Here is a 15,343-nt window from a genome sequence, read left to right on the forward strand (position 1 = left end):
CGGAAGGGCTGGGAGTATGGCGGTGGAGGTGGCGGGGAGAAGCTCGGGGGGACCGGCGATGGCGGCCGCTGCGGGGGGCTGCCGGGCCCCGCTCCCGGCCTGGTGGGGGATGCTCCGGGGGCTGCTTCTCGCCGTGCTGGCAGCGGGTGAGGCTGGATGCGAGTGGAGCGAGGCCGGGGCTCACACAGCTTGCGGCGGAGCCGGGGCTGAGGTGGAGGAGACGAGGGCCGGGCCTGGCCCCCTGTGAGGTGGCGGCACTGGAAGCCCTCGCCTGTTCTCCTTGGAGCTGGGGAGGGGCTCTTGTTCCCTTCCCTCCGGGTCGAGGAGAGCGTTTTGAGGTGCGGGAGCCCCTGGTGTGTCCCCTTCTGAGGCGGGGCCGTGTCTTCTCCGCAGGCTCCTGCCAGGGGAACTCTGTGGAAAGGAAGATCTACATCCCCCTGAACAAAACGGCACCGTGCGTCCGCCTCCTGAATGCCACCCACCAGATCGGCTGCCAGTGTGAGTACAGCAGCGGGGCCGCCGAGCTGTGCCTTGGGACGGGCCTGCGGTGGGTGTAAGGCAGCTCTTGGGCTTGCCTGGGTCAGTGTTGCTCTTTTCTTCACTGTTTGCTCTCTTTTCCAATCCTGCCCTTGCGTTGCTGGCTACACTGACCTGTTTCTGCTGAGTTGAGGAGTGGAGACCTTAGAAAGGCCTCCAAAATCCCTGCTAAGGTGGAGAGCAGCGTTTTGAGCCAAGCCAATGCTTCCAGGGGTACAAAGCAAAGCTGTGAGCACTGCAGAGTGCCTGAGGGGTAAACAGGGGGCGAGAGTGAGGGAGCAGAGAGTCAAGCAGTGATAAGGTGGCACCTGAAGGGGATTTGGCTGAGCTGCTGATTTGATCAGTGCTGTTAACATTGTGGGGCGGGGGGGGGTGTCATGTTGGAATAGGGAAGGCAAGACTGCATGACTTATAAGTAAAAGGTCAATAAGGGAACCCCATTCAAGCAGTATTCTTGGCTGACATTCTGTGAGTCAGCGTTTTGCTCATTTCCCATTCAGTTTTGCTTCCACAGCGAGCCACTCCCTGCAGCAGAGGTTCTCAGCTGCCACTAAAGGGCAGCACTTGGTCTGTAGATAACCGAGGGTACAAGGTTCTCTGTGTTCTCTTCCACCCTGTGTGTGAGCCTGGAGTTTGGGCAGGCAGCCATACACAGCCCTGTCTTCCTGCTTACTGTGTTGGGGAGCAAAATACTTGGTTTTATCTATAGCTTCTTATGAAAGCACTTTGTCAGTCATCCAATTTCTTTGGCACAGGGTGGAATCACAAGCAGCACTTTGCTTTGTTGGAAGTCTCCTTTGCTGTCCCAGTCTTAACTCGTACTGAGCTATGGTTTACCATCTTTACTCTTTGCTGAGGGCAGCACTAAACTGCTTCTGTGACTGCGGTCATTGAGGCAGGTGCCTTTCTGTCTCAGGGCCTCAGTTTCCTCCTCTCCTTCTTTATTCTCTTCAGTCACAAGAGACTTCTAGTGCTTGTTTAGCTGGAGGTCCTTGAACGTTCTTAACCAAAAGATGCTTCCACCACAGGAGTGTTTATTTCTTAATCTATGTGTTCAGCTATTTTGATTTCCCTGCTAAAAGCTACTGTTCCTTTTGCTGTCCTGCTCTACCCAAATAGTGCCTCTTCACCAAATTGCTTCCTCCAGCCCTTTAACTCCATGAGCTGTCCTTCCCTAAAGCCCTTAGCAGCACACTGCCCTGCTGTTCCATTGTTGCTTGGGGTGGGAATGAAACAGATCACTGTGGAACATAAAGGGCACACTCTCTTCCCACAGCCTCTATCAGTGGAGACACGGGGGTGATCCATGTGGTGGAGAAGGAGGAGGACCTGAACTGGGTGCTGGCTGATGGCCCACATCCACCTTACATGGTCCTGCTGGATGGGAGCCTCTTCAACAGGTTGGTCATTGTCAGTTTTCATCTTCCCAGGGTGATGGGAGCCTGCAAGAGCAGTGTGGATCCCTGATGTGGTGGTGAAAACATCATTTTTCAAGTGATAGGTGGCAGAATCAGCCCTGACTGACTAAAGTGTAGTGACATTGAAACATTTGTGGGTTTACTGTGGGTTGGTGCCTGAATTGATTTCTTCTTAAACAGGCTGCTTTGCTGTTAGAGCTCTGATCTGTGCCAATTCTTGTGCCACATTCATCACTGTAGCAGTTACAAAAGTTCATTAAACAACACGATTAAGATTGGTCACATCTCCTCCGGGCAGAGCAGGAAAGAAGGGGCTGAACTTCTCTGCTTGTTGCAGAATTCATTACTGAATTCATCTTTTCAGTTGTATCTTCTCTCTTCCAGGAGGGTAATGCAGCAGCTGAAGGGAACCTCACGAGTGTCTGGCCTTGCTGTGACCATCGCCAAGCCAAGCCCTCCCCAGGGATTCTCTCCTGGTTTGAAGTGCCCCAATGATGGGTTTGGTAAGGAAATGTTAAGTCTTTATCCTTGTTGGGAGGAAGAGAACTGGTGCTTTTACGTTGTGTGGGCCAAGAGGTACAAAGGATAGCTGAAATTGCAGCTATATGTCAATGTCAAAATGGTGTTTAGAAGAACAGGCTCAATATGTTCTTTTAAAAGAGTTGGTGTGAGCTGGAATCTCATCATTTCCCAACAAGGGCTGGGGCAGGAGTTTAGGGGAGGACAGACAAGTGTTAAACCTGACCAAGGGTTGTGGTAACTTGAACACATGAAACTTGTACTTTGTCCACATGTGATCATTAAAGCATCTTGTGTTGGCATAGACTGTATGGAGTGTGCATGAACTGCTCTGTCCTGGCCAGTTCCTGCTTTCTAAATGACATTGTGCTCTGAATTCCCCTTGTGCTTTCACTTAGGTTTTCATTCCACTATTCCTTCATGCAGCAAATTTGCTCTGTTATATTTTGCACTTTGAGGGGAGAAATTGCTCCACCTTCTGTAGTTTGCACACAGCTTTCTGCTGCACAGGATGCCCTGTCCTCTCCTGGGATGAGTTTGGTGTGCTGGCATTTGTCCTGTCTCTGCCTCCACGCTGTTTGTACCAAATCTAGGTGTTAATGTGATAGGCACATGACAGCTGCCTCAGGGTTATTTCCAGCACATGATGAGCTCAGAAACTAGGTTTGTATGTTCCTCTTTTTGAAGTAGAATGTTTCTCTGCGTGCCTGCGCCACTCTCTCAGCAGGTGATAAATGCTCTCTGAGTTCTCCTGCCAGCCTCCTGGCATGGGATGGCTCTGAGCATGCACGTTCCTCATCCTCTCGGCGTGGCACAATGCTCTTTCTCTGCCACTCGGCCACATGCAGTGACCAGCTCCATCTCTCCAAGCATTTATCAGCTGGTTCCTCAGCCCATAATGCTGCTCATTCTGGATTTGCTACTACTCTCTCAGCAGGCCCTACCTCTCCTGCAGTCTTGTTATTCTCTTGCAGCCTCAGGTTTGCCCATTTCTTTTCTGTTTCCAGGTGTCTATTCCAAAGATTATGGCCCTCAGTTTGCACACTGCAATAAGACCGTGTGGAATCCTGTGGGGAGCGGGCTTTCATATGAGGATTTTCACTTCCCTATTTTTCTTCTCGAAGATGCCAATGAGACACAAGTTATTAAGCAGGTACCGTGCTTCCTCAGAGAGCAGGAGAGGGGAACTGCTGCACAGCTTAGGGAAGGGGGCACAAGTTGTGTTTTCTCTCAGCTTAGATGTTGAAATGTAGAGTAAAAAGACATCTGATTTTCTATGCAGGACACAGTGCTGTTACAGAAAGGTTAATTTTGGAATGATTTTTATTTCCCTCCAGTGTTATCAAGACCATAATGTCCCTCGTGATGGATCTGGCCCTGAATACCCTCTCTGTGCCATGCAGCTTTTCTCCCACATGCATGCTGTCACCAGCACTGTCACCTGCATGAGACGCAGCTCCCTCCAAAGCACCTTTAGCATTAATCCAGGTGAGCAAATTCCTTTTATACGTTGTTCCCCCTCCGTGACATCCCTTATATAATCCCCCAACCCTCCTGACTGCCCCTTATATTCCCGCCCTCCAACAGCCCCTCATTTCCCCCCTTTATACCTCCCCCTTTTAATTCCCCCCTTCACTGCCTTTATTCCTATCCCCCACCCCCCCCATAAGGCTGATGGTAAAAATCCCAGGGGAATACAGTTGTGTAAAAGAAAGGAAATTTGGGAGTGTGTACATGCACTGAAATCCTGCCCCCTTGCCAGTGACTTTCCTGGGGCCAGGACTTCACTCCTGTGGAGCAGAAGCTCATAGATCCACTGAGCTGAGCAGAAAGCTCATTTCCCACTTGTTACTGCTGTAATCTCAACTCAGACAATGATTTTTCCTGTTTCCTAGAGGTTGTCTGTGATCCTCTCCTTGATTACAACGTGTGGAGCACCTTGCAACCTATTAATTCCTCTGGGAAAGTCGATCCTGAGAAGGAAGTTGTTATTGTCGCCACACGAGTAGGTACCTCCTGATCTTGCTTTGTAGAGCATGGAATAGGATTCTGGAAAGATGTGGGCTTCGAGTCTCATGGGAGCATACTTCTCTTACATAGTTTCATTTCTTCTCATCTTCCAAACCTTTTAGGCCTCACTGGCTATTGTGTTTCTGCAAGTACAAGCCTTTTAGTTGGTGGGTTTACCTGTTTTTTCGTTTCAGCAGAAGGACGTCTGCATTTTGCTGCTGTCTTATGTGAGGCTTTTCTCAGCATTTTGTTCACTGGTGGAACAAGACAAATAGCAATAGTGTGGCTGTTGGGCTTTCCTAAGATACTTCACACTCTATAAAGTGTCACAGAGACAGCATGGTTGGCTCATCTGGTTTTTTTGGGGGGGCGGGGGGGAGAGAATGAGTCACATAGAGATTTTGTTGTGTGTCAGGCAGTGAGTCAGTGTCAGGGGTGAGAATGAAGTTCACTTCCCCATCTAGCAGTTGGTTTACGGTCACTTCACAAGCTCCAGTTCAAAACTCCCTTTTGTCACCATCCTGCTGGAGAGGGATGTTGGCATTAAAATGACACCACACTCACTAACCTCTGTTTTCAGGACAGGGCTCTGAGGCCTCAGGACTGCCACAGCAATGCTGTTGGTATTTTAAGTTTCATTAAGCAGGGTGCTTTGGTTCTTCCCTTATCAGTAGGATGAGGGGGATAGGAGTGAGGTGATAGATTTGCTCTCCAATGCTCTATTCTTCTGTCTGTGTGCACATTTCTTACGCTTCCTGTTTGTGCTTTCCAGATTGACAGCCATTCCTTCTTCTGGAACATTGCACCCGGGGCAGAGAGTGCTGTCTCTTCTTTTGTGACCCACTTGGCTGCTGCCGAAGCCCTTCACAAAGCATCAGATGTTCATTTGCTGCAAAGGAATATAATGTTCACCTTCTTCCAAGGGGTAAGAGCTGTGGCATTGCTCCACCATTTGGCTTGTTCCAAGAGATCAATCAGCCCTTGGCTCCCTGCAAATGAACTTTTTCCCTACTCTTTGTGCAGAGTCATTTGTCTGCATCCCCACACCGTGCTTCTCGCTGCTCCCCCAGTGAGAACAGGATCTTAATTGCACTGGGATAACAACAGCAGATGGAGCTTCCAGTGGGGGCAACCCATATTCTGCCCCACAGTTCATTTTGGATGAATGACTCAAACTTTGCTTTCCTCCTGTCTCTTCCCAGTGTGTCTGTCTGTGTGTCTGCTCCCTGCCTCACCCCCATTAGGGATGAACTGCAGTGGCCAGGCTTTAAATTCTGAAATGAAGCCCAGAAAAGGGGTAGATTAAAAATATATGGTGTTGACAACAGCGAAATGCAGCTCATTTCAGAGAGCCTAGCACTGGAGTTGGCAGCTGTGGAAAAGCAGAAAGCGTGTGGAGGAGGGACTGATGGCCAACAGCTGATGTTCCCCTCAAGGCATCTACACGCTGATGGCTTCTTTTGTGCAGCTTTGTGAAGCTGGCTCCCACAGCCCCATGCTGTGGCCATGTGATTCCCTTCATTCACCCTCCTCGGTACATACAGCCCTGGTCAGGCTTTCTCTGGGGGAGACCCAGCAGCCAGAGGGAATGGACATTCTCTGTCATGCTCCCAGAATGGAGGAGAGATGAGAAGACTTGACTGTAAATTAGTCAAGGGGAAAGTCTCGTGGCTGCCTCTGACTTCATTGCCTGCCTTTGTCATGGGGATTTTCTTCTTAAGGGCACCTATTCTTCCCCAGCTCCTTGCAGCTCCCTTGACAAACTCATCCAGCCTTCACTTCCTTATTTTTTTTAGGGGAAACAGACACCCCCTTTTCAGGAAAATGTTTAATTCCTGGAATGGAGAATTCCCTTTTTCCCTGACTTGCTGTACTCCTTGCTGAAAACCAAAGAGGATGGCTTATGCCAGAGTAAAGGCTATGTTAATGCCTCTCTGGTGTCACTCACAGTAACAGTATCTCGCTAGATATCGGTGCTCACTTAACTCTGACTTGGCCTCTGGGCCAAGTTTGTGGAATTCAATAGCTGTCCCCTGGGCTTTTTTGCTCAATGCCTGCCTTTTTCCCCTTTGCTCCATCCCTTCCTACAACACGCTTTTGTCTTTGGAGCCAGGCACAATGGAATATTTACTTTGGTTTTCCAGTACGTCGCAGGCCATGTGAACCTTCAGAAACACTTGGGGCAATAGTTGCCCCTCAAACTCTTGGGTTTGGTCCACCTCAGCCTCTCAGATATTGCTGGTAGTTGCCCCAGGCACATATCCAGGTGATTCCTGTGTGATTGGATTTTCTTTTCTGTTGCAGGAGACCTTTGATTACATTGGCAGCTCACGAATGGTGTATGATATGGAAAAAGACAAGTTTCCTCTCCGCTTGGACAACATTCATTCATTTGTGGAATTGAATCAGGTGTGGGATAACTCAGGGGACCTTTTTATTCCCTGTTTCTCTGTGATAATTGAGCTGGGCTTTTCCCAGCCAGCCTTTTACCGGTTTTGATTTTTCCCCTGGACTGAACTTGCCTCCTCTGCAAGACTCAGTGGTGTTCAGCCATATACTTACGGTGGTTTCATTTTCTTCTTGAAGGTGGCTCTGAGGAATGACTCGGTTCTATGGATGCATACAGACCCTGTCTCTCGGATGAATGAATCTGTTGATGTACAGGTAATAGAAAGCAATCTGTGTGGTTGATCTTTTGCACGCAGCAGGTGATCAGGATGTGGATCTGCTGGAGTGAGTCCAGAGGAGGCCATGGAGATACTGCGAGGGCTGGAGCAGCTCTGCTCCAGAGACAGGCTGAGAGACCTGGGCTTGATCAGCCTGGAGAAGAGAAGGCTTCTGAAGGGGAGACCTTAGAGCAGCTTCCAGTGCCTAAAGGGGCTACAAGAAACCTGGAGAGGGGCTTTGGACAAGGGCCTGTAGGGACAGGACAAGGGGAATGGCTTTAACCTGCCAGAGGGGAGATTGAGATGAGCTCTGAGGCAGAAGCTCTTCCCTGTGAGGGTGCTGAGGCGCTGGCACAGGGTGCCCAGAGAAGCTGTGGCTGCCCCATTGCTGGCAGTGTTCAAGGCCAGGTTGGACACAGGGGCTTGGAGCAACCTGCTCTAGTGGAAGGTGTCTCTGCCCGTGGCAAGGGGTTGGAACTGGATGAGCTTTAAGGTCTCTTCCAGCCCAAACCATTCCATGATTCTGTGGTGTTAACCTTTCCAGAGAAATAACCCATCCAAAAGGGCAGCAGAACAGTGCTGGTTTCTCTTCTTTCAGGTTAGAAACTTGCTGGATATCCTGGAGAACAGCAGTCTGGGAGCAAACGTGACTTTGCAGGAAGCTGGATTCTCACAGCCTCTTCCCCCATCCTCCTTCCAGCGCTTCCTTCGGGCCCGGCACATCCCTGGAGTAGTCCTGACTGACCACAGAACCACCTTCCAGAACAGGTACTTGCTTCTCCAGGCTTAGTAGGTCCAGGCTGGCCTCTGGCCAAAGGCAGTGGTGCCAGCAGAGGGCACCTGAGCTCCTGCAACGTACATGTATGCTCCCCAACATACATGTGGAGCAGCACAGGGGGAGCAGAGGAGCAGACGTGTGCCATGTCATTGAAGAAGCACAACATAATTATTCTGACAAGCGAAAGAAATCCAGTTTTGTACAGAAAATGTTCCCCACAGCTGGCTGGAAGCCAGAGGTGAGCAAATGGCAACTGAGCGTGCCTAAGCCTCATCTGTTCTTCCAGCAGCTAGCTGCCTTTTTTTTGTTGTTTTTAATACAGCTTTCTATTTGCAATGGCAAAAAGCCCCAGGCATTGGAAAGAGCACTTGCATTCACCCCACATGACCCTACTATGGTGTGTTGCTTGGAGACCCCCTGCTCTGCTTCAACTTTGGAGTGGAAATGTGGGGTAGAAGATAGAAATACTCCTCTCTCCTCTTCCCTAAACTCTCCAGATTGTCCCTTTCCCTTCCTTTTCTGTTCTTCCCTGCTGTTTCTGAGACTCTCTGTAGCAATCAAGGGGAAATAGCTTCCCTTTCACCTCTAAAGCTGCACTGCTTTAAAGGGATAAGAAGACCTAAGCTGGAGGAAAGCACAGCTTGCTGCTGTGGGGCCCGTGTTTGGACTGGGAATGTCAGGTGCATAGACCATGTGTTGGGTTTTTAGCCCAATTCCCAGTTCAGCTGCGTGTGCCTTGGTGGAAATCTCTCTCGGAGCTCACTTGGAATTCCTCCCTGCCTTCAAGATAGGGCATTAATAAAATCCACTGGCACGGCTTGCAGCAAAAGCCCTTTTCCCAGGAGCTCTTGTGCACGGGCTGTCCTTGCCTCAGTTTCTCTACCCATTTAATAGCTTGGGCTGTCGCCCACCTGAAAGCTAATCACAGCCTGTAAATTGCTTGGAGATCCTCAGATGGGAGAAGCTGTGGAAGGGCCAAGTTCATTATAAAGCCTCATTAAATGCTTTAAGGAGCGTGTGGCAGGGCAGTGCTTTGGCAGGGCTGTCTCTCTTGCTCCCAGGAGACTGCTCCCACTGTTTGCTTTAGGCACACTCTGAATTGAATTCCATGCCCCGTGGTTTTTTTCTGCCCCTCCCCAACCTCTGTTTGCTGCCTTCTTTGCAGATACTACCAGAGCATGTACGACACTCCAGAGAACATCCGGATGCAATACCCCGAGGGGCTTAGCCCTGAGGAGACCTTGGAGTATGTCACGGACACAGCCAAGGTTCCTGCTTCCCATTTTCTTTAGCTGCTGTACCTGGGGCAGATGGGGCTTTGGGTAGGGGTGGATAGAAGCAAGCTCATGGGGAGGAAAACTATTTCCAAAAAGGGCAGAAAGAAGGTGGGGAGTGCTTTGTACAGTGACAAAGGCAATAGCTACTCAAATGCTAGCCCAATGTGAGGGTTTTGATGATTGTGTAGATCTTGGCTTGCTCTCCTGCTTGTTTTGCTGGATCTGCCTATCTTGATTAACACAGAGCACTCTTCCTTTGCAGTCCCTGGCAGAAGTTGCCACAGTGGTCGCCCGTGCTCTCTACCGCCTTGCAGGGGGAGCCAACACCACCTCTGCTATTCAGGCAGATCCAAAAACGGTACGAGCAGATGGGATTGAGTCCCTGGCACCTCTGATGAGCCCTCACGTACTTCCCTTCTGTCTCTGTTTAGATGTGTTTACACAGCACGCTGTCCTGTCTGCCTCAGTGAGGGCTTTACCTCCTCTCTTTGCTCTTTCCTCACCACAGTTGAGTGAAAACCCTTTCACCCCTTTCTACTTCCTCACCTGATCTCAGGGCAGACATTAAGCTTCAGGAGCCCTCTACAAAACAGAGCATTGTTTTTATCCTTGTCCCACAGAGCAGAAGAATAAGCTGAGGTGAAATGGCAGTGTGTGCCACAGGGATCAGCTCGGGAGTTGTTGGAGCTGGAATCAAACCAAATTTTCATAGCTTATATGAAATCATATACAGTCATGACATACACCTTCTCCTTTGCTGTGCTCTTGGCCTCCTGTAGTGGGAAACATCTGTGAGCCAAATAATCTTGAGAGATACAGCTGTTGAGATGCTATTTTCTTTCCTCTTTGTATGAAGCAATTTCCATCTCTTCCCAGGTCTCTCGAATGCTGTATGGCTTTCTGATTAAAATGAACAATTCCTGGTTTCAGTCCATCATTAAACCAGACTTAAAAGGAATTCTGGGTAAGAGCAACACAGGGCAGAAGAACAGGGTGTGGGTTTGACCCCATATGTTACCTGGCAGCTTTCTAAAGTGCCACATTGTCTGCTCCTGGCCATCTCCCTGCCATTCCCTCTCCTCTGACTGCTCCAGGTGATGTTCCCCAGCACTACGTCGCTGTTTCCAGCCCTGTGAACACTACCTACCTTGTGCAGTATGTCCTGGCCAACCTCACGGGCACCATTGTTAACTTCACCAAGGATGAGTGCCTGAACCCTGAAAAATCACCCAACAGTGAGACAGATGTAAGTAGCTATTAGAGAGACATCGGTGACAGCCAAGCTTTGGTGGTTTCTGCTTTTGAGGAAAGCTGCTTAGGAATGCTTTCCATTGCTTGTAATAACGTGGGAGAAGTGGGAAACTCCAACAGGGAGGCATCTTAATGCCCAGGGGCAGAGGAAGAGGGGGGCCAGAGGATCCCCTTACAGTGAGAACAGGCAGTAAAGTCTCTTTCTCTCTCCCCAGAGACACAGGTAAGGTTTCAGGACAAGGGGACAGTGGTTATTTGGTGGCTGTTTCCTATCTCTTACTCTCTTGTTTTCATTGCAGATGTATGACTATGCCTGGGTGCAGGGTTCCCTGGATCCCAACTTGACATCCCGAGTCCCCTACTGTGTTCGGTCAACTGTTCACCTAAGCAAAGCACTCTCTCCTGCCTTTGAGCTGAGGCAGTGGGGATCTACAGAGTATTCCACATGGACAGAGAGTCGGTGGAAAGAGATCCGGGCCCGAATATTTCTGGTTGCCAGCAGGGAGCTAGAGGTGAGTTTGTATATGTCTGAAAAAGAAAGTAGAGGAAAGGATATGACTGGCTTTGAATAGCACCCCCTGGCTGCTGGAGAAACAGCTCAGAGTTTGTTATGAGGTCTTGTGGGAGCTTCTCTGTTAAGAACAGGCTTTGATCCTGGAAAAGGAGGTGACTAAGAACATATCGCTGGTGATCGTCCTGCCACCTCTGGCTATTTGTGGGTTAATAACAGAGTCGCTGGGACTGAGACACTGCAGAATAATCAAGAGTCCCATGAGCAGGCTGAGCTCTGTGAACGAAAGATAGAGGCACAGGAGTCTTAACCCCTTCCCCAGGCACAGGGAGTCAAGCCAGTGAATCTGGCTGTTGTTTTGCCTGATACGTGACCCAGATTGTCCTTCGGGCCCTTTGAATCCCCTCTTAACAGCAGAGAAAGAAGTCTTTAGTAACCTTCGCAAACAAAAGCTGGTGGTGGTTCAGTGTCTCAGGTTCTAAGCAGCCTTTAGCTGGGTGTGATGTGGATTAAGTGCCAGCAGAATAAGGGTTAAGCATACAGTCACACTGGGACACTGTGCCTGTTTTGATGCCCTCTGGTTGGCTAGTAATGATGTCAGACTGTCAGGACAGACTTAGGAGTGAACAGGATGGCATCATCATGGCCTAGCAGTAAGCCACCCAAAGGCCATGCAAGCCCAGGCAGTTGTTGCATCTCTCGGGTGATTATTTGAAATCTGGGCAATTTAGTTCTGTGGCACTGAGCCTTTTGAAGGCTGCCAGGCAACCCCAGAGCCCTGCCTGTGTCTTGGCTTGTTACAGGCCAGCAGGCACTGGTGCCCTGGAGATGCAGTTTTAGCCTAACCATTCCCAAAGTGTTGACCTGATAGAAAATGTACTGAGAGAGTTCTAGTGACTGCTCTTGGGGTCTGTTCTGAGATATCCCCATCCCTGGCAGTGTTCAAGGTCAGGCTGGACGGGGCTTGGAGCAACCTGGTCTAGTGGAAGGTGTCCCTGCCCATGGCAGGGGGTTGGAACTGAATGAGCTTTAAGGTCCCTTCCAACCCAAACCATTCCATGTTTCTGTAAGCAATGATAGAACTTTCTTACCTTTTCTCTTAAACATCAGTTTGTGCACACTGGTGGTAACCACAGCAAAAGCTGACCCGATCCTGCCTGGCAGTTGCTTTCATCTAAGGCTGCAGGGTCCTGGAGTGTCTTCTCACTTCCACGTAGTAGTGCCTCAGTAGTGAGCTGGTGTGTGTAGCTTTCTGATAGAGCCCCTCATTCAACGGGCTGTGGCGATACGACAAGGGGTGATGGGTTTAAACTGAAACAGGGGAAGTTCAGGTTAGATATAAGGAAGAAGTTCTTTACTGCAGGGGTGGTGAGGCACTGGAACAGATTGCCTGAAGAAGTGGTAAATGCTCCATCCCTGGAAGTGTGCAGGGCCAGGTTGGACAGAGCCTTGGGTGACATGGTTTAGTGTGAGATGTCCCTGCTCAATGGCAGGGTGGTAGGAACTAGATGATCTTAAGGTCCTTTTCAACCCAAGCCATTCTATGATTCAAGGCAAACTCTGTGAGGTGCTGCAGGGCTGTGTTTGTAACAACAATGCTGAGTGTTTCTCCTCCCTTCCTAGATAATCACTTTGGTTGTGGGCATTGCCATTCTGGTCTTCTCTCTCCTGGCCACCTATTTCATCAACGCCAAAGCGGATGTACTGTTTAGCATCCCCCGGGACCCTGGGGCTGTGGCTTACTGAAGATGCTCTCAGGGCTTGAGAAGTCTTAGCCCTTGGATTACAAGTGTCAAAGATAAAACTACACTGGAATGCCCCTGTCTCTGGATAGGGATGCAGATGGTTCTCTCCAGAGCTTCCATGCTTGGGTTCTGGGGGCTGAGCCCTAAAAGCATAAGAGACTTTCCCAGAAAACCGTGCCGACCAAGCCCTAAAGGAACTGTGACTGAGAAGTTCCCAAAGCCTTTCTTTTTAGTTTGTCTTTACTTCTGAGCAACCTGAGAGGATTGGTCCTGTGCCAGTGAGATGACAATGTGATGGATGTGTTCCCTAAATGAAGGCAAGGTGGAAGGGGAGAAGATGTTTTCTCTGGGATGTATTTGGACCAGTGGATTTCCATGGTGGCACGTCTTGCCTGTTCATGTCCCAACAGTTGCTGTGAACCTGTGTATATTCCAATGCAGGGAGGGCAGGGTGTGTTAGACAGATGATTAGATGTAAAATGTCCTTTTTTTAAATGGTGCAATATTTTCTGGGGTTTGTATATATATAAATAGTTCCATTTAATTAAAAAAATCTCCACTTACAAAGTTAACCCATTGCCTGGTTTGTCTTGGTTGCTGCCAAAGGACCAAAACCTCTGAGTGTTGCAATATGGTCTCAGAGTTTTGTCTCATTTGGTTTGAGACTCTTGTTGAAACTTGGAATTCTTTCTCTAGCTGGACAAAAGAAAGACATTGAGCCCTCAGACATGATAGGCTGTTAACTCACCGTTGGTTAGACTGTAAGCACTCCAAGGCAGGGATGGCTGTTCATTCCAAACAGCACTTTGTACCCCGGTACCTTGATCTTGGTCAGGCCCTGGGTGCTGGCGTAATAAACATGGTTTTTAATGATGCTCACACACTTTGTTTCCTTCAATGCCATGGCTTAGCGCCCAGCAAGAAAGAGCTCTCAGGGCTGGTGGTTGTGACTGACCAAGCACTTGGATATTCCTGGTTGTTTCCTTTGTGTGAAAATTCACTTGTTCTTCAGCAGATTTCAAGGTGTGATAGTGCTGCTGTCCAAAGCCAGGAGGGGAAAAACAGGAAGAGGGGATTAATTCCAGAAATTAGAGCCTGCTAGCACTGAAGCAGACCTCGCTTTCCCTTCCCTAGAGGATAGGGAGGGCTTATTGTGTTCAAGTCTTTTCTCAGCTAGGCATACACTCTGGAGTTTTAAAGTCACTCAGACCTTCTACTTTCAGTGCTTCCCTGAGGGAGGCTTTTTCCACTTGCAAGTGCATCCCACTACCAGGAAACTGCCTCTAATCCTTGGCGGAATGTTTCTGTGCCTGATTTCATTTCTCCTAGCAATGTTGAAGAAATTGATCTCTCAATTTACATGGAGATGTCTTGTCTTTACAATAAGGATTTTCATAGCCTGTAACTCCTAGTCTTTGGCCTCATTCCAACTTTGGCAGAACAAAATCCCTTCCCCAAAATTATCCAAGTAGGCTCTTTCTGTGTATGAAATTACATGGGGTGAGATGAGGACCTCATGACAGTGTGTGGGCTGGCAGAGGATTGGGTAGAGTATGTTTTGCCTTCCCTAAGGTAAGTTCATTTTGGGCTTTTTATATATCAAACTGCAAATGCTTCATTCATGGAGCAGTGCTGTGGGGAGAGATGTTGGGATTGGTGATGGCTGACCAGCAAATTGGGTTGATATTGGGTTGAACTTAAACAGGGGAAGTTCAGGTTGGATATAAGGAAGAAGTTCTTTACTGTGAGGGTGCTGAGGCGCTGGCACAAGTTGCCCGAAGAAGTGGTGGATGCTCCATCCTTGGCAGTGTTCAAGGCCACATTGGACAGAGCCTTGGGTGACATGGCCTAGTGTGAGGCGTCCCTGCCCATGGCAGGGAGTTGGAACTAGATGATCTTAAGGTCCTTTCCAACCCAAACTATTCTATGATTCTATATACCGAGTGTTCTTGATATCATTTTCATATTAAAACCGCATCCTTCCCATAACTGCTGTCTCTCCTGTCTCTCAAATCTAGGTTCTGTCCTTTGTTTTTTCTTTCCTCTGAAGGCTTCTGGATCTTTTTTCCCCTCCATACAACCAGAAATCAACCATTTTACCACTCTCAGCCCCATTTTCCACTCCCAGCTTTTTGTTCAGAGCTGCTCTCTGGCGAGGAGAACAAACAGCTGCCTCCGTTGTCTGGGCCTTGGATAGCCAACAGGTCTCCCCTGTGGACAGCACGATGAGCAATGCTCCTATCAGTGGCTGACAAAAGGAGGGGAGAAGCAAAGGGGGCTGGCTGGCAGGCATTGCAGCAGAGACACATTTCCCCTGCTGCTGCCAACACTGGAGAACACTGTAAGTCTTTGATTGGCAGCCCAAAATCTACCCTGAGCTGAGGGGTTTTGTGTCCCTCAAACTCTCCTGGTGCCAGCAGTGTTGCTGTGCAGAGGGGTAGAAGGAGAGGCAGGAGCCAGAGGTGTTTCCAGCCCTCCTGGCTGTGTTTTGCTGTGGTCAGTGATTCGTTTTGCTCAGCTGGCTTTTGGTGATGAGGCTTGTGCCATGCAGATCTGAGCCTTCACCCCGTGGGGAATTGGGCCTGAGGGTTGGGGGGAAGGGGGGGGAGAAGAAATAGGATTGTGGGATTT

At 49.2% G+C, this 15,343-nt stretch overlaps 1 protein-coding gene across 1 annotated transcript; it reads left to right on the forward strand.

The window, feature by feature from the left end:
• The first annotated feature begins 25 nt into the window (after positions 1–25).
• On the forward strand, positions 26–13,593 carry NCSTN (nicastrin). Its single transcript, XM_030473875.1, has 17 exons — positions 26–146; positions 394–498; positions 1,814–1,937; positions 2,340–2,458; positions 3,482–3,627; positions 3,812–3,962; positions 4,370–4,479; positions 5,257–5,409; positions 6,789–6,893; positions 7,071–7,148; positions 7,749–7,918; positions 9,094–9,196; positions 9,468–9,563; positions 10,082–10,169; positions 10,300–10,451; positions 10,756–10,968; positions 12,591–13,593. The coding sequence occupies exons 1-17, from the start codon at positions 59–61 to the stop codon at positions 12,711–12,713; spliced, it is 2,124 nt and encodes a 707-aa protein (XP_030329735.1). The 5' UTR covers positions 26–58; the 3' UTR covers positions 12,714–13,593.
• Positions 13,594–15,343: the final 1,750 nt, after the last annotated feature.

The sequence above is a fragment of the Strigops habroptila genome, chromosome 22 (assembly GCF_004027225.2).
Source record: "Strigops habroptila isolate Jane chromosome 22, bStrHab1.2.pri, whole genome shotgun sequence".
NCBI classification, from domain to species: Eukaryota; Metazoa; Chordata; class Aves; order Psittaciformes; family Psittacidae; genus Strigops; species Strigops habroptila.